Source organism: Phoxinus phoxinus (assembly GCF_949152265.1).
Source record: "Phoxinus phoxinus genome assembly, chromosome: 21".
Classification (NCBI taxonomy): domain Eukaryota; kingdom Metazoa; phylum Chordata; class Actinopteri; order Cypriniformes; family Leuciscidae; genus Phoxinus; species Phoxinus phoxinus.
In genome coordinates, this window is record NC_136896.1 from 8,090,388 (window position 1) to 8,117,141 (window position 26,754).

General features: G+C 38.0%; 2 protein-coding genes across 31 annotated transcripts in view; one reads left to right on the top strand and one right to left on the bottom strand.

The window, feature by feature from the left end:
* camk2g1 (calcium/calmodulin-dependent protein kinase (CaM kinase) II gamma 1) overlaps positions 1–17,747 on the top strand; it is a 72,375-nt gene extending 54,628 nt beyond the window's left edge. The window contains exons 11-23 of one of the 29 annotated variants that reach the window (XM_079594727.1): positions 316–399; positions 516–558; positions 1,213–1,275; positions 6,217–6,257; positions 6,652–6,738; positions 7,971–8,015; positions 8,688–8,742; positions 10,168–10,272; positions 11,971–12,117; positions 13,386–13,461; positions 14,246–14,340; positions 14,434–14,680; positions 14,953–17,747. In XM_079594727.1, coding sequence (XP_079450853.1) covers positions 316–399; positions 516–558; positions 1,213–1,275; positions 6,217–6,257; positions 6,652–6,738; positions 7,971–8,015; positions 8,688–8,742; positions 10,168–10,272; positions 11,971–12,117; positions 13,386–13,461; positions 14,246–14,340; positions 14,434–14,666 — 1,074 coding nt within the window. In that variant the 3' untranslated portion in view covers positions 14,667–14,680; positions 14,953–17,747. The remainder of the gene's footprint in view (positions 1–315; positions 400–515; positions 559–1,212; positions 1,276–6,216; positions 6,258–6,651; positions 6,739–7,970; positions 8,016–8,687; positions 8,743–10,167; positions 10,273–11,970; positions 12,118–13,385; positions 13,462–14,245; positions 14,341–14,433; positions 14,681–14,952) is intronic. The other 28 variants (XM_079594738.1, XM_079594749.1, XM_079594750.1 and 25 more) reach the window with 28 other exon arrangements.
* A 1,813-nt stretch (positions 17,748–19,560) lies between these two features.
* ndst2b (N-deacetylase/N-sulfotransferase (heparan glucosaminyl) 2b) overlaps positions 19,561–26,754 on the bottom strand; it is a 64,383-nt gene continuing 57,189 nt past the window's right edge. For both annotated transcript variants that reach the window (XM_079594758.1, XM_079594759.1), the window contains exons 6-14: positions 25,932–26,060; positions 25,648–25,830; positions 25,034–25,130; positions 24,631–24,754; positions 24,009–24,183; positions 23,354–23,524; positions 22,081–22,190; positions 21,751–21,853; positions 19,561–20,747 (exon numbers count right to left, since the gene is read on the bottom strand). In XM_079594758.1, coding sequence (XP_079450884.1) covers positions 20,622–20,747; positions 21,751–21,853; positions 22,081–22,190; positions 23,354–23,524; positions 24,009–24,183; positions 24,631–24,754; positions 25,034–25,130; positions 25,648–25,830; positions 25,932–26,060 — 1,218 coding nt within the window. In that variant the 3' untranslated portion in view covers positions 19,561–20,621. The remainder of the gene's footprint in view (positions 20,748–21,750; positions 21,854–22,080; positions 22,191–23,353; positions 23,525–24,008; positions 24,184–24,630; positions 24,755–25,033; positions 25,131–25,647; positions 25,831–25,931; positions 26,061–26,754) is intronic.

Consider the following 26,754-nt stretch of genomic DNA (forward strand, 5'->3'; position numbering starts at 1 on the left):
TTCTCGAGTGCAACTCAGTCGGGAGATTGAATGAATAACATAATCTTCTCTTTTGGCTGTTTTCCTCACACAAAACTATTGTATGACTTCATAAAACTTAGATACAACAATAAGTCATACAAGAAGTTGTATGGACTACTTTTATGGTATTTTTGCATTCTTCTTGAAGCCTGAAATTACACCATTCATTGAATTGGAAAAGCGACAATTAATTGTGTGTTCCACAGAAGAACACAGTTCATTCCTTTAATTGGTTCAAATACCTCTATAATGCTGATGTGACATTTTTTCTTCATCTCTTTTTGCTCGTTTCAGCAACGGTCCACAGTGGCATCCATGATGCATCGCCAAGAGACTGTGGAGTGCTTGCGCAAGTTCAATGCTCGCAGAAAACTCAAGGTATGGCAATGGGTTTGAAGGGCCGTAGACTAACTCCAGTCTTCATCCCTTGGGTAATTAGTGCTGAAAGTCCTGTTGCCATGGACTAAACACTATTTTTCTCTGTCTTTGTTCAGGGAGCCATTCTTACTACTATGCTGGTTTCTAGAAACTTCTCAGGTTAGTTCCCTCATTCTCCTGGGATCAGGTAGGAAAGTGCAAAGTCACGGATGAACTTGGCTGACCTCTTGAACTCTTGCTCCAGTTTTCACTATAAAAAAAGATCTCCAAAGGCTGACTCAGTAATTTAATGGAAGGAAAATTCACTTTTGGATTACAGGAGTATAAAGTTTTAGATTTTTCTGCTCTAAGTCTATATCTCGGTTTCTTTGAGCTGTTAAAGATTTCTCTCCGAGGCTCGAGGATAACAGTAAAGGAATATCTATAACTTTCTTCTTCATTTGTTTAGTTAAGTTAACATTTGCGAAGTTTATTTTCTGAACAGACAATGTTTACTCAGATTTGTGCAGGTATATCTTATGTCTTTCATACAGCAGGTTTGAGAGCTTTAGCTTGATTTTAGAGAGAGATATTCCTCAAACTCAGTCCTGGAGGGCCACTGTCCTGCAACAGTTTAGCTCCAACCCTGATCAAACACAGTGTGACAAATCGGTGTTGGAGCTAAACTCTGCAGGACTCCGGCACTCCAGGACCGAGTTTAAGGAACCCTGTTCTAGACCGTAATTCCTTATAAAAAGCAAAGATAACTTGTTCAGTAGAGGGTTTGAAAAAATTCCATAGCTTCTCCCAACTCAACGCCTCTCTGTCCAATAGTGGGCCGGCAGCATACCAGCCCTGCTGCTCCCACCACAAGCACTGCCGCGCTTGCACAGGAAGGTATGTGAGAGTGCATCTCCTCACCTCGCCACCAGGGGGACCAGCGAGCCCCCTCCACAATTCCTCTAAACCCCCGCCCTATCTCTGCTCTATCCAATCAGCATGCATCCAATGAGAATCTTTCTGCCTTTTCTGCCTTTCTTGCCATCACTTGCATACATTATTTGGTTTACCTCAGTCTTCATTCTCATGAACACCGTCTTCTATGTAGTCTTGGAGAAGTTCTCACATTTAAAAGGATAGTTTCCATTTCTCACATACACGTCATGCATTTGAGCAATGTGTAAGAGTTTATTGATTAGCATGTCATTTTTTTTTTTCAGCCATGTTTTTACTATGCTTTGCTATTACCTGACCATGTAGTTTTGCATTCATCTAGCTAGCTTTTAACCCTACTTGTTGTAAGATGTATTAGAGCAGTTATCTTCCCACCTCTAATCTGGGTCTAATCAATCAAATAGATCATTAAAATTAAAGAATAATTCCTACTAGGCATCTGTCAAATTCAACTTTTAAAAATCTATATATTTAGAATTAAAATCATTGTTTAGGATTTAATTATTTGGTTATAGATTGATTTTTTTTTTTAATTTTTTTTTATGGGATTTCTTAATTATTTTAAATATTTTTCTTTACTGATCAGTATTTGTTACCATATTTTGAGAATGACTCGTATAGCATCATTTGAAGTATCTTAGCTTTTGTTCATCTCTCAAAAAGACTATTTATTTATCCATCCGTCGCTATAGATTGGCTCTTTTTTTAAATGCGTGAACAAACAATATCTCATTTCATCTTGCTACTATCCCCAGTTCAGTTTACACACAGTGGCTCTAGGCAAACCAATCCAATCAATACCACAGCACTATATTCATGTTAACGATAGCCACCACGAGACCCACCATCGGCTTGCATGCATTATCGTCTGCATGGAGTTAAAAACGCGAATGCCGCTGCTTCTCCTTTGATTAGACTTTCTCTTTCCCTCTGTCTTTCTCGCTCTGCTCCTCTCGGTTAAATTGCTTCAGCCCTTTTTGGCTCCCTCCTTCCCTGCTGTTCAGCTTTCTGGTGTTTTGTGCTATTGGGTTAAATAGCTTTTAAGTGAAGTCTGCTTTAGCTGAAGATACAGGACCCCGGTCAGGTGTCTGTCCTCAGCCCGCCTCTGTGCTCTCCACCTCATGGAGGATAATGAGGTTTGGATGGGATGGAGGTTTGGGGGTTCTTAGATCTGTGTCCTGTGTCATTAACTAAAGCAGACCTGTGCAGCCTAGCCAAGCCACCATTGCCCTACCACTCTCCTTTCAACTCTTCCTCCTCCCCTCGCCAAGAGCGCAGGGGCTTAACTACATGGACGGGCAGGAGCGGGGTTGGCTTGCTGCCAGTCGTCAGACCCGATGTAGCTGGCACACGTGTCCGGTGAGAGCCAGGTGGTCTGCGGGGAAGGAGGCCCGCTGGAGGGCAGATGGACGACACTGTTGACAGTGTCACTGAGTCAGGAGAAAATGGAGAGAAGGTCTCTGGTTCCAATTGTGTTGTCTGATCAAATTGAATTGTTACACTCTTACCAAAGCCTGGGACAGCTGTCTGTCAGAGCCAGTAAATGTCAGCCAGCTGTCATCTTCAACAAGCTGCGTCTGAGCAGCTGCCGTCTCGGTGAGAATACTCCATATGTACAAAATGAGCAAAGGAGAACAGTTAAGAAAAGATCAGATCCTTGCAGATCCCTCAGGATTATGGAAAACAAACTAGAGCTCTTCGTTGTCTTGTTGAACCTGTTAATGTGTACTGTTTTGGTTGTTTCAGCAGAAATAGGATCTGTTCAGAATAGCATACAACGTACTTCTCTTACTCTTTCCGCAGGATTTTCTGTATCCATAAAATTCTCCAAGGAGCTATAGACAGATATCCATTAGCATTCCCATTAAAGTAGTTTGCAATCTGGATGCTGCCAGGAAAATGCACTCTTGGCTCACTGTTTGAAAAGTAAAATTTATAAAATGTGTAAAAATATAATTTTACCTCTATGTACAGCATCCACGGCCTCAATTACCACAGACAATCTCAATTTAAATGTATACACTCCCCTTCTCTTTTTTTTTTACTAACTGAAGGATAATCCAAAGAGTTTAAAGTTGTATTTAACCTGGAATATTCCTTTAATGTTCTTTTGAGCCGTCCAATCAATGCTCTCCATCAGTTCTTGGCTTCAACTAGTACTGTAAGTGTTTATAACTCTTTATATTCTGTTATTGTTAAAACCAGTCCTCAAGTTGAATATGTACGATGTTAACCAATAACCAGTAATGACATTTCATCAATGTTTCTTCATTCCTTTTTTAGAGCTTTTCATTATATATGACCAAGCTAAGACTCACTGACCAATAGATTATGGCATGTTAGTATGTCTGCTTTGTCGCCTGTTAAATCTATAATATATAATTTTTTTGCTTGCACAGATCTGATTTAAAGATGTATTGAATGTGTAGTGGCTGTTGTAATTGATATTACTAGCTCAATCTGCTGCCTTAAAGACCTTTTTTTTTCCTCTTTTGAAGCCTGAAGCATTATTTAATAGGGGTGTGAATATTTGCTTTGAATTTGATTGTTATTTTCATTTGAAATTTGGTTATCACAATTATTTTGTTATGAATATTAAAGAAACGGATGCTTAAAATGTGTCGGGACAATTAAACGTGCAAAAGATGTAGATTGCTGATATGGATTTGAAGGATATTTATAATGGAAAATCGTTTTAAAAATGTACACAATAAATGACTATTAAATGCATTATGCAATTATAAGCAGTTAATAATTTTTTTGTAATCAATGCATTGAAATTGAATTGATTCATATATTCACCCCTGTTATTTAAACTGCATTAGGATGCCACATGACCCTTTTTTGCATAGTATAATTGTGTTATCTTTAAATCAAAGAAGGTTACTGCACTTTGTTTGAAAATGAGTTAATTTCTTCCTCCTCATATAATTTATTTCCACTCAGCATTAATCGCGGTATGACTGCAGCGTGGCCGTCCTGGGGTCCCGTATCCATCTGATTGTTCCGCAGTATAACTGAAGACTGCTGGCTCAGCTTTCCCAGTCACAGTCTGTGAATCCTATGAGACATAGTTAGATATGTGAGAGACAGTGGAATGGTAATGAGTTGAGGTCTAGCTTTATGACTCCTTCATCAGTGCATTGCATTATGGGACTCGTAATCCCGTTGGCACTGCATGGCTGACCGTATGGTGAATTGCATCCACCACCAACACCTCTCACCTCATAATTAGTGAAGCATGAAAGCAGGACTGCAATGCAAACAATGCCTGCTAACTTCCAGCTTGTCCTCTCTGCTTCTAAATGGGGTTTTGTCTTAACCTTGCCATCTTTTCTTCCAATTTGTTTATTGAAGGTAAGGCGTTTAACAGGAATACCGAATGTGAAACCTGAGTGTTTAGTTTTTTCATGATTGAGGTTTTATAGGTCTTACACAAGTCTTTTGATTGTTCTCTGAGGGACTCTGAAGTATATCGGGGGCCGTTTCCCCTACACTGACTCAAGACCTCCCAAACATGCCCTCTGGGAAATAACAGTTGCAGTTAAAGGAAAAATCAATTGCATACATTAGTCATGATTTTCCCTCATTATGTCTGCGGCCGCAAATGGAGAACAAATTCATTCTCTTTATCTGCTTGAGATTGGTGAAAAATGGAATAAAATGGGTAATTTATTCCAAGTCTGTGCAGTTAGTTAATTTTAAAGGGGTTATATCACACTTTTTTTTTACCAACCGTCCCCCTCTTACAATATTAGTAAAAAAAAAAAGAAACTTTTTTACCCAGGTTTTTAATGACCATTTTCCACCCTCTGACCATTAAAATTAAGCAGGAATTAATTTTTTTCTGTTCCTTTAAGAAACACTTTGCTGCACCTACTTATCGATTTTATATGTATTTATGAATAAAATTTGAGGTCAGTAAAATGTTTAATGTATTTTATGCGCACCAAGGCTGCGTTTAATTGATCAGAAATACAGTAAAAACATTTGCGAAATATTATTAAATTTCTAATTTTATATTTTAATATATTAGGCTACATAAAATGTTATTTATTCCTGTGATGGCATAGCTGAATTTTCAGCAGCCATTACTAAAGTGATTTGGTGCTCATTTTTTATTATTTTTTATTTCTTACTATTTTCAATGTTGAAAACAGTTGTGCTGATTAATATTTTTGTGGAAACCATTAAAAAAAATGTATTCTTTGATGAATAGAAAGTTCAAAAGAACAGCGGTTATTTGAAATAGAAATCTTTTGTAACGATGTAAAAGTATTTACTGTAAAAAAAAAACTTTTTGCATATTAATTCATATTTCTAATTGTGACAAACTCACAAAACAATGAAGTGTGCTGTACAAACTGTTGACTGAAATAATCAGAGAGATCTGCTAATTATTTCTAATGTTGAGTTTTAATAAAGTAACTTGTTTCTCACTGGTGAAAAGTTTGAGTTTGACGTTGCAATATGTTTTCATACAGTACAGTAGTTCAGCAAACTCTTTTAAAGATCAAGGGAAAATTTGGTCCCTGAAGATATGACCCCTTTAAAGTTAATTTTACCAAAATGAATTTCTCATTTGCGGTAAGTTATTTATTTATAAGTTACATCCTTTTTTACCTTCCTCTCCCAAAGCTTCATATTTCTTTGGCTTAAACTGATATATAAAGATCAATAAGAAATTTCTCCCGTGGTAAAAAATGATTCTAGTCAGCATTACCTCCCAAACCCTGTATGCTAATGAATGACGGAATGCAAGCCAGCAGTTTGTTAAATGTTTTATATGGTATTTAATTGAAATATGTGCAGATGTGAGCATTCTGCTGGTTTTGTCACTCACACTGTATGTAGTCATTTGTTTTTTTTTCTGTTCCCTAACAGCATGCAAAAGTTTACTCAACAAAAAGGCAGATGGAGTCAAGGTAAGTCCACAGATGTTCCTTATATACCGACTTTCTTGTGGAGTTTGAGATGTTATAATCTCTCCAGCAGGTTTTAATTCAATCACCACAATTTAGTAAAAGTATATTGGTGCCCTTAGGCATTAGACTATGTGCTTTGCTGTAGATTGTAGCTGTACAACCCAAGTGTTGCCTGAGCGGATCTAGTTATCAGACTGTATTATAATGATTTTGACTACAGCTATAAGGTACCATGAAATATCCATTAGTAATTGTCGCCCTCTGTCTGAATGATGGATAACTCTTCCTGCCGTATGTTATTCATCTGTTATTTTGAACTGCCATCCGATCCGATCATTTCCCTAGTGATGTCATCTCTCTGAAAAGAAAGTTGTATATGTCCTCTCTATTTCAGCCCCAGACAAACAACACTAAAAACAGTGTAGTGAGCGCTGTAGTGAACGCCATGAAAGAAAGCAACACGGCTTCTTCTACACCGATGGTACCTCATCTACATTCAACACTCTTTGTAACCCATCTACTAATTTGACCGTATCCCATAATACATTTCTGCTAATGTTGTATTTGGTGCATGTCAGAGGTTTTTGCATGTACTAAATACATCAGATCTGTAGTTTGCTGTGCAGTAGATGTCTTAGTCATTCCTCCCTTATGAGTTTTTTTTTTTTTTTTGAGTGCTCGTGTCCTTTCAAAGCACGCCTGGTACACATAATTGTGGTGTTTTATAAACATATCATAAGGATTTGTTCTTGTCCGTAAGCTGCTGGTTTATGTCCTTCTGCACTCCTCTTGTAGGCGTTTACAACTACAAACTAAATCTAGTCATCGGACGAGGTCTTCTTTGACATTGCACTTGTTGTGTATACATGGTGCTGGAAAATAACCAATATAAGACTAGAGTTTGAGCCAAGTCACCATACAGAGTAGCATAAATGTATGGATTCCAGCAAATAACTAGGTAATTTGAGTCCGAGTGCATAAACCAGTCACAGTAAAGATGCAGTGTCCCACAGCTGTCAGCCGTTCGGCCATGTTGGAAAACTAGGAGTGTCCCCTGGAGATTTAAGAAAAGGAAAGCGGATTGACACTTCAAATGGGGCCTTGTTTGCTCGACTGCCCAAATAGCTGAGCAAAGAGTATCCTGGGACCTCCAAAACAATCCATTAAGAGCACAAGTTAACCCCCAACCCCTCCCGAGGCCTCCAAATGCCTTCACAGTGCTGATGGACAGCCAGCAACCACTGGGCGATATGAAACATACAAGACCCCAGAAACGCCAATTGGAATAATATGCTCGACATTTTAAGGATTCAAATGGGTCAATTGGGTAAATAACTGGAAGTTAATCAGAGGAAAAATATAGGGCATATAATCCAGAAACTGCTTGATTCAAGGCAAATTTTTAACTCATTTATGATTCTCTATCCCTGTGGTTCTGGCAGAATATTCGTTTATTTTGAGGAACTGCATCTTTAGATCTTTGTGACGCATTCCATTTATTATTTTTTATAAGTGTACACGTGTGGTCGGTTTTTATGCAGTGAATGTTCATCAAACTCATCATGAACTCAAAATCCTTATTTTGTGTCTTAGCCAAGCTCAGCTTTAAAAGTATGCGTGTGTATTCCTGGAGGATGTTGTGTTTATCCAGATCGTTGTGGATGAGTCTTAACCTACTTTAATCATGATATGAAATCTTATAAAATTTTACAGGAGCCACAAACTACAGTCGTGCACAACCCTGCCGATGGTCCCAAGGTACAATTTTCAGGAGCTTTTAGAATAGGGGTGGGGAACAATTCACAAATAACACTATTACGGTTCTTTCTAAATGAATCTGGGCTGATCAAATGAAAAACATAACGTGATTTTAATATATTCTTTTAATAATTTGATTTATTTGTACTCACAAAATACACAATTAATTAATATAGTAAATGAATATAAATAATTTAACATGATCATAACATGAATATGTTCATAACATGATCATTTTATAGTATATACACATTTTGTAATCGCTCTCTGATATAATCGCGCTCTTATTAATAATAATAATAATAATATTATACTACTAATATTGTATAATTTTGGCAAGACTATGGGACTATACTGTTGATAAAAAGTTCAGTTATTTTTTTAATGGCTGTCTGAATCAAAAACAAGTCACATCTTGAGGTATTTTATTTTATTATTTTTCTATTTAATTTTTTAACTTGTAAAAGATTTGTGGCCCTGCACTGTTGCTAAAACAAATGTAGATGTATCACGAATCACTCTCTGAATCAAGAACATTGCCTAAAGATTCCCACCCCTGATTCCGAAACTTATTTCAGAGACCATAGCCTAATGCTATTCATGACTTTTCCTTCATGTCTCATGTTTTGTTTGTCTTGCATGTTCTTCGTCTGTCTCTGTTTCTGTCCTCAGGGCTCCACGGAGAGCTGTAACACCACTGAGGAAGAGGATATGAAAGGTAGGAAAGGTACACAGATCTTCTCTCCTGTTCTCTGCATGCCTTCAGCACGGTGGAGTTCCAGCTCCCGGTGCTCGTGTCAAAAGGGTAATCCCTCTCCTCTCCGAACACTTCCGGTACTGCAGTCCCAAAAAAAAGCCTTTGATTGATCAATATACATCTCACATCAGTCAACAGCCTTTGAAATATGAAACATGAGGCTGTGGAGACACCTGAAGCTTTGTGATTTGAAGGCAGGGCCGTGAACTCACGCTGCCGGATGGAAAGGAGGGGAATTACGGTAGAGGGCATTGAGACGGGGTTTGATGGATTGTGCTTTACACATTAACATGCATGATGGTACAACTCTCTTGGTTTACAGCTACATTGCTAGTTTAGAGATACAATGTTAGTAAAGATCCACAGTGAAGGTGCACCTGATAGATTTAGTATTCAGCAAAGTAAATGAGGGCAAATTCATTGTGAAAAAAAACAAAGCATTCACAAACATTCCTATCCGGATGGGATTAGAATTCTCTGAACTCCAAGATAGCGATAGTCGTGTGAGGGAAAAACAGACATGTTTAATTCAAATTAAACAAAATAAAATTGCAAAGTACATCTGTGAAACACAAATTTACCTGACGTCCTCAGAGAAAACTAGTCCCATCTGAATAGGGCTTTAATAAGCATTTCTATGTCAGATCACTCACGCAATTTGTCATTGTCACGCAAATGAATTTGCAGCCACATTCAAACGATTTAATCCAATTTAAATATACATGTATACATCTGTTTTAAGCTGTCAGTGTCTCAGTAGGTTTCCTTGTAGATTGTGTGTGTGTGTGTCCTGTGTTTTTCACCCCACTTATTTAGATGTTTGTTGATGTGCCGTGTCTTGTAAATTCATTAGCATGTTGTGAACCGGACTGTTTTTCCCGAGGGACTCTCGCCGATACAGTTTTCTGTCACGAAAAGGGCCAGGCTCGAATTCATTTCCTCTCCTTATTCACTCCGAGCCTGAACAGACAATAGCAGCTTAAAGAGCCTTATCATTAGCTCCGTCACGTCTGAGGTTAGGTGATGAGGACAGGAAATTGGCGCGGAGCCTGGAGAAACAATCTCTGAGCGCGCTGTTGTCCAAGCACAACAAACACGACTCAGCTTCACCACACCCATAGATCCAGACCTGCGTCACACCATCACTCATAACTCGGCTGGAAAATCCAGGATCATCACCTGTAGTCCTGTTCCCATAAACACAGTGCTGCTTTTATCGAGAACAGCTCATCTAAACGCATCCCATTCAGCGTCTTCGTGACCGTTAAGCTATTTAGTCATGATTGCGTGCCAGCGTTGGTGTGGTGTCTGTGTTGGTTTGTTTCGGCTGGTGAAGGACATGAGAGATGTGTGTGTTTTTCCTCCTGGTGTCGTGTGGTTTTGGGGCTGTGCCAGCCGAGAGTGCGCAGGGAGCGAGCAGTGACAGTGCCGTGATGAGTCAGTGCAGTGCCGGGGAAGAGCCGCCCGCTCTGGTGGCTTCACCACAGGGCTCTCCTGCCAGTAAGTCAAGATCCTCTCGTATCACCTGGGCACCTTCAATCTCCCCCTCAAACCTTCAAGTCGAGACTTTTTTGTATCACCCCCCCCCACCCCCCCAACAACTCCAGCATTTCTGCCCTTCAGCATACTATCATATGGGTCACTTGTTTTCCGTGTAGAACAGTATGTCACAGTTGTTGATCCCCTTTTCTGCTCACAAATGTATTCACCCCCTGATGCATGCTACTCAACTGTACTGTTGTAAAGTGACATGCCCTTTAGTAGCTAGATTGACCATTTAGATGTTCTACTCCTGATTTTTCCTACATTCTCCTTCCTGATAAAGATTTAAGTCTCGCACACGTCGTAAACGTTAATATGCATTTTTCCACATACACGCATTTCAATAGATTCCCACAACCAAGCTACATGTTTGTGATTTCATGTGTCACTGTTTGATGAAACACTACTCCATACAGTCTCTAATGTATTGCTGACCTTAAGAAAACCCTGAAATAGGCCTAGTACGTAGAGTATCTAGTGAAATTATGCTTTTATTTTCTTCTATCATTATTCATAGTCCTTTATGAATTCTAATGCTCGTTTTTAATTTGAAATAATTGTATTTCTTCAACTGGGTTTGGTAAATGACCAAAATCCATTTACATGAGCTTCTTTTCAAAAAGTACGGGGTCAGTAAGACTTGTATTCAGAAAGGATCCAATAATAAATTGCAAATTATATTAGAATGATTTCTGAAGGATCATGTGACACAGAAGACTGGAGTAATGGTGCTGAAAATTCAGCTTTGCCATCACAGGAATAAATCACTTTTTAATAAAAAATATTATTTACTGATATGATTTTTGATCATATATAAATGCAGCCTTGATGAGCGTAAGAGATTTCTTTAAAAACATAAAAAAATCTTAAACCCTAATTTGAATGACCAAAACCATTATAAACCACAAACAAAGCTAGAGAGCAGCTTGGTGGACATAACACAGATACACTACTACTCTGTATATGCATAATATAGATTCATGTTAACAAATGGGATGCTGATAAAATTAATGCTTATTTTACTATATTTAAATGATCAAAAAAGTTGGAACTGACACATATAAGTTAAGGCTTCTGTTAAGTGGCTGACCATGAATATTATAACATATGAGAGGAGTAATGGTAAAAGAAACAAAAATTGAGTTGATTCTGTGTCCAAGCCAGAAAACACTGCAGCTGCAACACATCCACATCTGCTCTCTCTTCCTTTAACATCTGTCTGCATCTGTCTTCAGCAGTTTCCTCCACCCTCCCTCCTGTTCTTTACTTCATAAGTGATCAATTCATTGTCTACATTTTGACTTGCTTTGAACATCATAATTTCATTTTAAACTTTTCCATTCTTTTTTTATTCATCCCTTTATATGCATTCTAACACCGTTTATGAAGTACAGCAAAATGACTTTATTGTATATACTTTTATTTAAGGCATTAAAATAATTATTTATCCAAAAATGTAAATTCTATCTTCATTGAAAAAGAGCTGCATAGATATTCTCCTTTTGTATTTTGTGGATGCAAAAAAAGGATGATAGAATTTTTATGTTGGGCGATCTAAGATATGTGATGTTGTACTTCATACTCACGTGTTCATGCGTCCTCTCTCTTTCTGCATGCATCATCACTTCACTGTTGCGTGTGCTGCGTTGTGTGTTGCAGCCGTCCCCGTGCATGACGTTAAACGCTTGGCATGGAACAGTTCAGAATATACCTCATGTCCAGAGTTAGAGCGAACTCATTCTGGCCCCTGTGCCTCAGTCCATGGGGTCGGCGGTATCACAGCGAGTGTGTCCGCAGCTCAGTGTAAGTGTGTGGGGTAGACCAGGACACACACACACACACACACACACACACACATTCTATCAGATGTCACAGTGGGCAGTTTGCATTGTGTTAGTCAAGGTTGTGACTGATTTTTAGCGGGTAGATTTTTAGTAGTTTAACGAATAATGTGTTAATCCAAATGCATATAATTTACACACTATAAAGGCCTATTTATATTGAATTCAAGCACTTAAATTGAAAATCTGCATTTGTACCGTCTCCATCACACAGTGTGAGAAAATGTGCACATTTTTATTCTCATCTTTTTTTTTTCTCTGTGGAAAAATAAATGAGTTCATGGCTTGTCAGAATTATCATAATTACAAGATTTTAACTTTGAATTTGAAACTCTGAAACACTTCAGTAATTCCATTCATTGAGTAATGCCTTAATAATGCAAGATTAATTTGAAAATAAACATAAGACATACAATAGAGTTTACTGTTTCTAGAAAAGAATTGGATAACCATGTCTAATGTCCTACTAAATAACTTTAAATGTTTATTAAGGCTTTTGCATAACGACTGTTACTTGTTTTATTATATTTTTGTCTATTATTTACTATATTACTATACAATATTAAATGGATTCCTTTTGACATTAATATTGTTGCCATAGAGGTTTTCACCTTCCTGCATTTATACATGTCTGAGTAGAACTTCAAGTATTTACAGTAACTACGACATGGCGTGAGCGCACCAAAAACTCGCCAACCAATAGAATACAAGCTTTTGGGTCATGTGACTAGAGCTGCCATTTCAGATCAAGGTGAAGCTGGTTTCTGAGTATTTTCAACACATTTTATTTTTATTTAGGCATATGTATTTTTTCACAGACTGATACATTTGATTTACGATTTGTTTATTTGTAGTTTTATGTCACTTTCACTCTTGGTGTCAGTAGGTCTTAAAGAGAGAGTTCACCCAAAAATAAAAAATTCTGTCATTAATTCCTCACCCTCATGTCGTTCCAAACCCGTAAGACTTCGTTCATCTTCGGAACACAAATGATGTGTTCCGAAGATGAACGAAACTCTTACGGGTTTGGAACGACATGAGTAATTAATGACGCAATTTTCATTTTTGGGTGGACAATCTCGTCAATATGAAATTATCGCAGGTATCTGCAGTGCGAGCAGTGCAGGTTGTGCTTATTAACTTTCCATTGTTGTTGTTTTTTTCTTTTTTCATCATTTCATTTCCTCTCCCTCCATCATCCCTCATCTTTCACCCGTTCTGTTCGAGTAGCTCGTAAGCAGGAGATTATAAAGATCACGGAGCAGTTGATCGAAGCTGTCAACAATGGAGACTTTGAAGCATACACGTAAGTACAGCCCACCTGACCTGCACATGACTGCAACACAGGGATCTCGAAACCTTGTAACAAAGATACTATGAAAATTCTAGGTCATTGTATGAATTTAATAGCCTGGGAAAACCCAGACCACTTCCGGCTAATTTAGATTTGCTCTGCAAGTGGGTCTGGCAAAGAGCCCATTGAAACCCATTTCCAATCCGTCGAAATCGCGGCACCAATCAGAAACGTTGGGGCGGGCTTTACACGATGACGACAGAGCAGAGACGGTGACGCAGATTTTGTACATTACAGAGATGGATGCCGCCGTGGAACATCACAACATCACTCGTTCGAATCAGCTATCGCGTCTGTTTCAAGCGATTTAAAATTGTCATTTTCGTCAACACAAACAGAGAATTGCTGAGAGTCTCGAGATGTTACTCCGTCGCTCTGCATACGTCATGTCATTCATCGCTCTGATTGGTTTTAGATCTATCCGACGTCCGTTGGTGACGCCCCTGTGGAAATGAATTGTCTATGGAGCTTTGCCAGACCCTTACTCAGTTACAACTGAGAGTGGTCTGGGTTTTCCCAGGCTATGAATTTAAGGCTTTAAGGTGCATTTTATATTAAAAATGTACAAACAGGCAGATAAACTATCGGTCTGAAAGAACTGAATTCCCAGTCTGTGAAGAAGATGCTCCTGTTATTTTAAGAGAATATTGTATCTAGCCACGAAATGCTGGTAATATCCAGTTGTATCCAGACTCCAATTAAATTGCTTCACTGTAAACATTCTTATGTACCACAGAAGAATCTGTGACCCTGGTCTGACCTCTTTTGAGCCCGAAGCTTTGGGGAACCTGGTTGAGGGGATGGACTTCCACAAGTTTTACTTTGAGCACTGTGAGTCACGTCAAACTACGAGTATAGTTGCTTTACCTAAGTCATAACTACTGACCAAATCTGAGATACAATCAATGTGTTTGACTTTTACAGTGTTGAGTAAGAACAACAAGCCCGTGCACACCACTATTCTGAATCCTCACGTTCATCTCATCGGGGAGGACGCTGCCTGCATTGCGTATATCCGGCTGACGCAGTACATCGACAGCCAGGGCCGCCCGCGGAGCTGCCAATCGGAGGAGACGCGTGTGTGGCACCGTCGTGAAAGCAAGTGGCTTAACGTCCACTTCCACTGCTCAGGGGCACCAGCCGCCCCCTTACAGTGAACTGCACAGGACAGGTAAAAACACACCATTCGCACTGCACCATTTTTCTCCGTCATTTAACGCATGTAAGTAAGCCTGGATTAACAAAAGAAGCAATAAAATAAAAAAGGTCATTGTAAAGGTGATCTCACCATTGTGATTTTATTGCTCATGATTGCTTTAACTTTATTTGTCTTATTAGCAGTGTCTGGAAAAGTTTCTTTTAAAAGTAATGTTACAATATTGCAAAATAAAATATCAATAAGACATGCACATTTCCATTCACAAAAAGCTTTATTTCTTTCAGTTTACCTGGATTCTCGAGATAATGGGAATGTTTCTTCTTTGTGGCTGGACGGGCATGTGAAGGCCAGCTGGATGACAGCTCTTAAAGTTACAGACACACCAGTGAGGAACTCTGACAACATCCAGTTCAACTGTCTACACCACCTATCCTGTCCTATCTTTGACCAACGGGAGCTGGCCGCGGCCGTGGCCCCGCCCAAGGGACGGTGCATGTATCTGACGCCCACATGGGGGGTGCTGTTTTGTCCTTTTCCCACGGAACCATCTTTTATTTTTTTGCCCGTTAAAGATGTTCAGAAGGTGTTGTAAGTACTGATCTATGAATTCATAAATATACTGTACATTGTAAAAATCACTAGCTGAACCAGAAGCTACAATCAAGTTTGAAAAAGCATTTATGTAAGTAAACCAGGATGTGAGTTGGCAGAGTTGGGGGGCTGAACTTCAAAAAAAAAAAAAAAAAAAAAAAAATCACTAAATGGACTAGCGCCCAAAAGCTTCTAAAGTTTACAGGTTTGTCATCACAATCATTCTTGTATACTTTGCAGATTTTTGGAAACAAAATTATACGAAAAATTAAGGGAAGGTGTTGTCTAATCCGAGAGCAGAAGTTCTTCATATCAAAAAAGAACCAAAGTGTAGTTTTTAGTCTTTTTAAGGAGTGTTTTTGTTCGGTGTTGGCTTTTTATGTAACCTGGGTCTGAGAGAAGGTTTGTGCGGCTCAGGTTTTAGTAATCTCTTGTGTTAATGTGGAACTCTTTCTTTTTATTTGATTTTTTTTTTTTTGTCTTGGACTGACGTAACACAAGTATTTTATGTTCAATTTTTAAGACTGTTTTATTTTTTAAGTTAATCTAAATAAACATGTAAAGATATACAGAGATATTTAAAGGAGGTATGAACTCTCACCATCCAGGTTTAGGGAAAGATGTCGTTCCTGATGTGTGTGTGGGTGTGTGCGATTGGAACTTGAATAAATTGAATCCTCCCATTTAGATTGAATATGACGAAAGCCCAAGTGAACAGCACACAACTAAACGCCGACCAGTAGATTTGCCCTTCCTGTTTTGCTAGATCACATTAGCGCCATAGACGAACCACTGCCTTTATACGCACAGGCAGGATGTACTGTGATAGTCAGACATGAACTTCATTCCCGTTTTCCAAACTCGTCAGGTTTGAGCTCAAAGGAGGACTAGTAATTTTTACAAACTGCATCATGATGAAAATAGCTTTAGTATTCGACTCGCCATCCCTTCTTCCACCACTCGGCTGCATTGTAAACGTACTCAGTTGTTTTAGTAATGTTGGACGTGTCTAACTCGCCCTGTCCTCAGTGTTGTCGTGGCGTGGTTCATGTCGGTGACGGGGGTGTACGTGCTCTGTAAATACATGCCATTCAGTTCGTCCCATCACAAGGAGCGGGTGAGGAAAAACGAAACACAACGCGTCCAGTTGCCACAGTTACGTTGTTTAAAATCACCGTTTTAATGTTTGTACAATTGAAATTCACAGCAGTTTGTTAGATCTCACCACAAATGATATTACGCAGGCTTTATGGCACTGACTATTTAAACTCAGTTTTAGTGTTACTGTTACTTAACTTAGAAGTGAGGGTTTGGTTTTTCGCAAGTGATTAATCTGTTGAGTCTGTAGTTGCACGGATGCTTTTCATCACTGCTACGGTTTTGTCTTTAGATAGATTTTAGTATAGTTTCGTTTGACGCAAATATATTACGTGTGGGGAAAAAAAACAACCAAAACTACCGAGTTCACCCCGTCTCCTTGAAACGCATCAGTCTTTTGTAACGGTCTGTAAATACATGTAGTGTTCGCACACCTCATTGTGTGCTGGGCTTTGTGACATATCAGGACTATACCTCCGCACGTGTGTGTGTGCGCGCGTTTATCACCTTAATGACAATGTCTTTTAAGTAAGTAGTGATGCTGTCAGATTATATGTGATGCTGTTTTCACGTCCGTTTTGTGTCTCGCGCTTATTTCTTGCATTTTTTTATTGCTATTTTTTGTCCTTTTTCCTTTGTTTGTGCTATGGGGAACTGCTGCCTTGCCTGGCCAAACTAGATCTACGCTTTTTATTCTTTTCATTTTTATTTAAACCCATCCAAGAGTTCCTTTTACTGTGCATGGTCGACATCTTCAGCTCCATGAAAATGAAAGGGATTGAGATGAGGAGTCACTTAGCTGGTAGATTTAGAGAAATGAATATCCAACCCCTGAAAAGCTCGGTCTGAATCCTGGGCCAGACGGCAGATGTATGAGTCTTCTGGCCCACCCGTCCAATGACAGGAGAAATCAAACACGCAGTTTAAATAAACCACAGAATATGCATGTGTACTTTTCTTGGTAAATCTTCTTTTCTTTTCTTTTTTACTGTCTGTGTTTACTTAATAAAAAAGGGAAAAAATCCTCATAGTATTTGCATCTCGACATGAAAATCACTCCATTGGGAATTATAAGTGATGTACCATATTAAAAATGAAAAAAAAAAAATGTAGAAAATAGTGAAAAATATATAAAACAAAAGCCTCTGCTTGGTATGCTCCCCTCATTCTAAGTAAATCTATTGCATTGTAATGGTATACTATTGGGCTTCGTATATACTCGGAGTTTAAACATGGATGCTGGATTTTTGCATGATCATACATTTAATAAAACCATGAAATGACAACTATCAAGTGTTTGTCTGAATGTTAGTAGGTCTTTATCATAGCTTTGTTATTATTGAAACTTGATCTGGAAAGTATTTAATAAAAAGAGCATTTCTGCAGCTGATTCTGTGCTTTTTTTGTGCAATGTAAAAATCCACATGAAATCAACATTTAGTGTATTTGTCTTGATACGCGTCACTTGTCTTATTTTGAAAGATTCATTCATGCACATTATTACAATGAAGAGTGCGTCTAACTTCTCAGGCCTCACGGAACACAAAGGTGCATTTAGTAGTTTGGTGCTTATTTAAAAAAAATGACAGATTAAGAAATAAATAGTTTTTGTGAACTGTCATCTGAATGGTTTACACTCAAACGAGATGAAGACATAATCACTTCTATAAAAAGTGTTTTGATTATGTAGTGGGTCACCCCCCTCCAAAAGTGATGCCCGGCTTAGGAAATTTGACCCTTCATTCAAATTTTATAAAATATTTTTTTTAAGCATATTGCATAGTTGTGTTTACGCTATGAAACATGCCATATTATGCAGACATTATTTTGGCCACGGTGTAAGAAATTACAAAAAACAAGAGATAACTAACGAAACAAAATAATAACTGATCATGTTGTTGTCCATGAATGATTTTTTCCTTGTTTTCTGTTTTTTTTTTTTGCATAGTAAAATATTTTTTATACTCATATTTTTTATGATTTATTTGAACTTGTAGGGTCATTAAAAAGAATTATCCCCTCCGAACACCAGTTTTGGCTGCAACTGTAGGCCTGTTCATTTGGCAGTGGAGAAAACGAGAAAATCACACGTATGGCTGAAAATGCAGATATGGACAAAAGAAGTGTAAAAATCGAGCGTAAAGAACCAAGTCCAAGTTGCTTTTTTGTTGGACTTTAAAGGGTCCTTGGAAAGAAGCCTTTGTTTCCTGTCAAATGTTCATTTATTTATTTTTTTAAGGAATGGATGCATCAGGTGTATATCCTTGGTCCACAATATTCCTTTCCACACATTCCAATTATACACAAAATTAGCAGAAAATGAATCGGGACTGAGTTCGTCCAGTTTCATTAAACGGAGTTTCATTATGGAATGCAAGATGAAATAATTTTAGAGATGAAGGTATTATTTTTCTTTTGCTGTAGGCTAAATGAATCACTTAATGCTAACTGGGCATAATGCAAATCATCACCACACATGTTGTCACTATAGTCAGTAATACAAATTAAAAGTTCATAGAAAAAGTATTTTATTCATTTAATAGTATTATCGTGCCGTGACCACGTGAATGAAACCTTAAACGACGTAACCTTATGCACTTACCAGATCAACTCATTCTAGTCATCATAAAATCAAAATGTACTATTACTTTTTATGGAATATTGCAGCATTATAAATGATTTATCTGTGCATTTTTTTTTATTACATATATATATATATTTTTTTATTATCTTTAATCAAAATAACCTCCCCTGCCTCATCTCTTCTCTGATGACGTAAATTAAAAAAAAAAAAAAATTGTCCGAGAAACGTTTCACTCGTTCTCCACAAAAGGGAAAACACTATAGCAACTTTACCAAGCCTCACAGGATACAGCCTTATTGAGAAGCACTGAATGCACCTTTAATTAAATGATGTAATGCTGGTTAATGAATGAAAAGCTATTTTTTTAGTTTTGAAAAAAGCATTTGCATCTCAAGTTGCCTAGTTAAATATTCTGGTTGACTTCTTGAGGCTACAGTGCTTCATGAACCAACAACCGTAGCCTACCATACATGTCCATGTTTAATGTGCTGTGAATTAGACCTTATAGTTTTTGCAGGTGTCCAGCTGCGCTAGATATGCTAGGAAAAGTAATACTTCAATACAAGCAGCATTTGCTGCATCAATAGCGCGGGTCTGCAGTCAGATGCATAGGCACTTTAGAGTTCACACCATTTATTTTCCTTCCTCTCCCCTCCAGCACGCCGTGTGCTGTCTGTGGCGGCTCCCAGCGGACCTGAGCAAGTCTTATTTAAGGGCTTTGTTTCCTGCAGTCGAGCAGCTGGGCCCCCAATCTCTCAAATGGAGGGCGAGTCTCTCGTTTCTGGGCGGTGATTAATCAAACTCTCTCTATTCTTCCTCTCATCTGATAAAGCAGACTGCAGGAACAGAGATAAGATACCGTACTCACCTCTCATCTCCAGTTCACCTTATTCTACTCTTAAAGAAGAGGAAACCGAGATGCCCGTCTCCATTCTGTGCCTTCATTTCCCAATATGTGTGTACTTAAACTAAACACCAGACATGGGATCACATTACTGTGAATTCATTTTTTTATGTACCCAACTGTTGCTACACATACACAAAATTCACATTCACTCATTGGCAAAAGTGCAGCACACTGTACTTCTCTTCTTGGCTCCTGGGGCTGCACAATGTTTGTTGACCTCAAACAGAAATCACTTAACAGTAACTGTTTTGTTTTTTTTAAAGGCAGCAAGATGGCTGAAATTTATGATGCACATTTAAATACTTCTCTGCTTGGCAGAGTTAAAGACTTTGGAGAATAAAATTTAAATAATCCTCTCATAGTCCCTCCCTTTCATGGGTATTTCCACAAAATGTTCCCAATCTCCTAGAGGTTCTGTGCAATTCCCTCTCTTCCTAGAAGACTATATTTGCATTTCAAAACAGCGAGTTCACAGCGGCTTTTAAACCACTCTAGAAGTCTTTTTAAAGCCGTCCAATCAAGTCACTCCCATTTCCATATCTGTGAATCCATAAAGGTCTACTACAAGTTCCCATGACGAGGATGAGGGCCACTCTGACTCTGAGGGCTTCATTCAGACTGACAGCGTGATCGGGCCGTCTCCTCGGTCAGAGCCTGTGCGGAGTAAGGAGGGCGAGAGGGGTCAGTCCTCTTTTGGCTCCTGCCGCACACGGGCCCCGAGTTCTCCTATGTGGAGCAGGGTTCTGCTGTGGTTCTCCTCATCAAGGTTCTTATCAGCTCCAGCTGGCGTTGTGCAGTTCGTCTCTGAGCCAAACGGGCAGAGGCTGACCCAGACGTTTAAACATCCTGAGTAACTCCACGTTCTGCTCGCGGTAATACTCTGACAGAAACGCCCTTGACTGGAGTGATGGGAAGATAACAAAATCAGAGTTACACACAAATATATATGGAAGCTCATTTCCATCACTTAAAGAAAATCATGCTTTGGTAAAACATAATTATGACATAAAAAGTAAAAATGATAAGATACTAAGTCATAATCATGAGATAAAATCATAATTGTGACATGAGTCAATTGACATACTGTAAGTCAATTCTAAGATAATAAACCATAACAAAGAAGACAACAGATGTCAATTATTGACATTGTGAGATGTCAATTATGAATTGTCAAAAAGCCAAAATTATGACACCATCATAATTATCAAAATTTTGACTGTCATCATTTTGTCTTATGTCAATTTTGACAATTCATAATTTACATCTCATAATTGTGACAGTCATGATGTTGTCGTCTTTGTTATGGTTTATTATCTTAGAATTGACTTAAGTATGTCAATTGACTCAATATGATTTTATCACAATTGAGATAGTCAATTATGATTCTAAGTCTTAATTATGAGATAAAGTAAAATAATTATAAGACACCAAGTCTATGGCAGAAAATTTAAAAGACTATCGCATAAAAAGTGAAAAAATATGAGATACTAAGTCAATTATGACAGTCAAAATTGTTAAAAGGTCAAAATGATGGCAAACTAATTCACAATTATGAGATAAAAGGTTGAAATTGACAAAGTCATGACATAAAAATTCAAACTTGATATAAAATCTTAAATATGGCATGACAATTTGATGTGCCATTAAAAAAAAAAAAGGTAATTATGAGATCATATTTGACATTAGTCATCATTTTGGCATGCAAATTTTAACATTATCTTAATTTATCTCTGCTCTATTCTCACTTGATGTCTAACCGACTCTTTCTACACTGAATTATAGAGAGGAAAACAGGACTAAATAAACGTCACTGGCTATAATTGAAATGCAATGTCTATTTTTGTTCAGTTGGAGAATCTTATCTCCATATCTGGAGCTCTAACATTGAGAAGTGAGCTGTACCTCCAGGCTCATGTCTGGATATTTCCTTCCTTTGCTCTTTCCCAGACAGCGAGTGCGTCCTGCCTCCAGTTTCTGACACCAGAAGCCTTTACTCTCCTCAAACCTTTCAACACAGAGCAGAGAGAGGGTTACTTTTCCTATAGTACGACTTTAGAAAATAAACATACATTCATAGACTTCAGCAATAAATAAAAAATGTAATGTGAAATCCTTAATACATGACAAATTAGCATCCAGGACTGGAACTACTGTATCAGTTTTGTGATAAATATATTTTATTAAGCGCTCTCGGACTCCAGTGAGGAGGTGTGTAATAAGGAGAGCTCGTACGTCAGAGCCTGTGTGTAGTTGTAGTACGGTGTGACTCCCAGGAACTTCTGAATGCCATCCATCATCTGAGCAGGACTGGAGCGCAGCTGGACACCATCCACGATCAACAGCTGTTTACAGGATAAACACACATCACACACACTGATGCCGCTCAACACACCTGCTCAGGAACGCTACGAGATGGGTTTGAACGAGTGCAGGTTCACTCAAATGTGTGGACGCATGCATTACTTGTTTGTGTGAATATTTTAGGTTATTTCTCAACATAAATGTAAAGGTGTTGATGCCGCTGACAACTCCAGTTTTCATTCATGTTTATAATTTAACACAGTTTACAGTAATACACTTATAAATGAACAGTGATTCTCAACCAGGGGGTCTCAAGATTACTTAAAATAAGACAAAACAAGCCTCAAAATCAAGATTTTTTTCATTAAAATAATTTCTAGATTTTTTTCTTGCCAGTTTTATGAATACAGTTTGGGGTCAGTCAGATTTTTTTATTTTTGAAGAAGAAGAAATTAACTCTTTTATTCATTGATCAAGTTTCTATTTGTTTTCCTTTGAACTAAACATTTACCAAAAAAATCTGAAAAAAATGTATTACATGTTTCCAAAAATATGAACTGTTTCATGAAGGATCTTGTGACACAGAAAACTAAAGTGCTGCTGAAAATGTAGCTTTGCCACCACAGGAATAAATTACATTTGAAAGTTTATTAAAACAGTTATTTTTAACTCTAATAATATTTCACAATAGTAATGTTTTACTGTATTTTCTAACAAATAAATGCAGCCTTGGTGAGCATAAGACTTCTTTCAAAAACAATAAAAAAATCTTACCAACTCAAAACTTTTGAATGTAATGTAACATATTTTTCTAGTTATGCCAAGCTCAGAAATATCTTATCGATAGAAATAGTGTACAAAAATACTTTTCATTAAATAATATTTAATTCATTAATTTATTTAAGTACCTGCCTTCCGCTAAAAGATATGCATGTAAACTTCGGTGAACAGCTTTTCTGGGTGCTGTGCAGTGACTGAACCAGTTGTGTGTTTTAGCTGCTATTATATGATCTATTTACTCATGTTTTGAACACAATTGACACCCAGAACTGAAAAGAAGGATAGTTACATCATAGCATGACATAACTGCGGACTAAGATGAAAAGAGTTCTTTTAAGAGGTAAATCTTTTGTGTTCACACCTGGCTAGGTTAATAGCGGTGTAACTAGGAGTCAGCTGTTGGCGTGCGTGTACACACACACACCTGACTGGGCTGGTAGTGATGTACCCAGCGCTCCAGGTGACTGCTGTAGGCTCCGGGCTGAAGACAGCGCCGGTGCAGAGACAGCAGAGCAGCGGGAGAGGACGGCCCAGCAGAGATCACCTCCTGAAACGTGTAGTTTAGCGCCACAGGATCCTGATGAGCCCTCTGATGCTAGAGAGAGAGAGACAGCAGAGGAATTAAACAGTTGTAGTTTTCTTCAGATGTGTCACTGGAGGAGGAGGAGGTCGATAACATCTGGAAAACACTCCATTAAGGCCGTTATATACTCACGGTGAAATGCTTTCGCTTAGGGGTAAAAAAATTAAAAGTTTGAAATGTGTGACCTATGGTATACTATTAGTGAACCGCTTTACAGTATTAAACACAAACTCAGTGTTGCTTTCGATTAGTATTGAATCATCTTTTTCTACTATAAGGCAGCTCTTCAGTGTGTTCATGTTATTATCAGGCCAAGACTTTGCAGGCAGCGTTTGCACATGAAGGTGATGTCCAATCAAAGGCATTTCCAATGGAAATAAATGTCAATTTTACATCAGACGGTGTAGTTATGACATCTACCAGCAGGGGCTAACCGAGTCGTGCTAATTAACCAGCTAAACCTTGATGCTTTGGTTTCTTGCGTACACAAACGCACCTGATACCAGGAATACGCCCGGTCAGCAGGGTTGATGAGTATAGAGATGATTTTGGCTCTTGGTAACAGGGCGGCTGCTCTCTTCGGGGCGGTTTCAGTGTCAAAATAGTTTGCGCTCTTCTCAAACAGGAAGTCTGTGCTCACATTTGAGGGTACGGGGAAAAAATCCATATACCTGAGACGAGACAGAGGGACAGAGTTAGCCTGCACAATGAAGCAAATGGCAAATCCTATACCAATCAAATATTAAGAGGGGAATAATTATGTTGTTTGTTTTAAACATGTTCCTATGCAGGTGATCTGAGTGCTTGCTAAGGCATTCCTAGGTGGTCCAAATCGAAAAGGTTTACAGAACTTATTTGACCTTTTTTTGTTGCAAAACCACATGTCTGATGACTTTTAAAAGTAATAGCATGTCTTCTCAACCAGTGACATAAATGTAATACTTTACCCAACATATGAGCATTAATAACAATAGTCATGCTTTCTAAGGCACAATATACTCACTAAAATATAAAATGTAGGACATTTAATTCAAAAATGAGTTTTGTCAGTGTGATGTGAGTGAAGCTTTGCAAATGAAACAAAGAGCATGAGGCATGGATGGAGTTTCCATGGTTACCAGTCAATGCCTCGCTGGTAGTTTGGTCCGCTGAAGAACTGCACCTCCTCAAAGGTGACGGTGCTGGGGAAGCTGCTGGTAATGGCAGGATGAAGGGCAAGAAACGAGTGCAGTGCGGTAGTTCCTGCGGAAAGATCATGACACCAGAATACAATCAAGCTGTTTTAGTCAAATATTAATCACATTTCTTGGAAACATTCGGTGTTCCGTGACTCGAATGCCATGTGTTCTACATCATAAAGCCTGGCTAATCGCCGAATTGTATTTTAGTTTCTTATGGTTTAAAAGACTGACAAACAACACGGGTTCATGCTTCTGTTACTGCAAACAACCTCACATCTATGTTCAACACGGAATTCATTTCTAACCAAAAAAAGAATAATATTTCAATGTTTTGTGTTACCGGTCTTCTGAGGGCCAACCACTAGAAACTTGGGCAGTCTGTCACAGGTCTTCTCTTTGGACCAGATGTCTTTGTGTCTCTTGTCATGACATGGGTTCTGTTTATCAGGGGGAGTAATTAAAAATAATATGAGCATAAATTAATATGAGACTAATACAAATCAGTTGTAAAAAGTACTGTAAGTTTTCCTGTTCATTATGTAAACTGCATTTTAATTCAAGGGTTTTTAACAGAGGATCCACGGTACTGCAGGAAGTCTGTCAATTAATGTTTCTGTAGCGCTATATATACACACACATACATATATATATAATAAAACACATAAATTATATACAAAAACTTGATGTTAGATGCGAGTGCCACTTTTTGTTTTGGCGGGCAGTGTATATACATACATATATATAACCATTTTAGATGCAATGAAACAAAAATAATTTAAAATGACATATTACAATTTTTAAGAATAAAGAATGTATATAATTTTTTATATTGTTCACTTTACTATTGATTTTGGGGTGAATTATGATGTCTTTAGCACAATTGGTAGCCGAACCATGACATTCATCCAATAATAAGAGATTCAGTAATAACCATAAAAATGTGAGTGCACAAACCTGCCACAAGGGGTCTCTCTCATCAGGGAAAATCTGGAAGTATTTGTGAGCGAGTCTGACAGGAGGCAGAGTCTGCAGGCGCAGGTGAGTCCAGCACTGCACAAACCTCACCAACGACTCAAAGGTGTACAGGCCCAGCCGGTCGTTGCCGTAGTTTGACAGGTGAGTCATGAATATACTCACCTACCCATGGGAGAGGACGGGAACAAGTGGATCAAAAAACAAACGTTTGTAATATTGCATAATTCTTTGGGTTAGAGTGTCTTTGTGGGTGTGACACTAACCGGATTGAGCAGCACTGTAAGAAACAGCTCTCCGCCACGGATGCTTTTGTCCAGCTCCTGAGGGCCTCCTGGATAATCTTTATAGAAGATGGTGTGTGTGAAAAGCCCACATGTCTGCCGGGGGAGAACCTAATACACAAAACCACACACAACTTATTAAAGTCAAATTACACTAACAGAAATGAGAGAAATCTTGGGAAATGATTACTTATATTATAAATACGTTTGTAACATTACAATAAGGCTTGATTTGTTAATATTAGTTAATGCATTAGGTATCAGGTACTAAAAATGAAAAAAATTAACAGCATTATTAATCTAGGTTAATGTTCATTTAAAAAAATGGCTTCTGGAAATTTTAAAGAAAAATAAATTCTATTTTAAAATAAAACAGTTAATTTAAATTGTAATAATATTTCACAACACTGTGTTACTGTATTATCAAATAAATACAGCCATTCTTAAAAAAACGATTACAAATATTATTTTGAAGTTTAGTGTATAGAAATTTGCATTAATCTTGATTAATATATGCTGTAAAAAGTATTGTTGTTAGTTTATGATACCTACTGCATTAACTCATTTTGATAAACTGATCCTTAATGTGTTACCACAATTTTTTTTTTAAAGGTGTTCCACTGCAGGGGAAGATACCAAGCCCGAGTTAAGGTGTGCTACCATACCCAAAAGGCAAAACTCTTGCATAGTTTATGATTGACACATTAATACCTGCCATTGTTGACAGCGTCAGCTGTTATGCAGCTATCATGAGACTGTTGAAGTCATACACATTAAGGCTACAGTATGTTTACACGGAAACGAT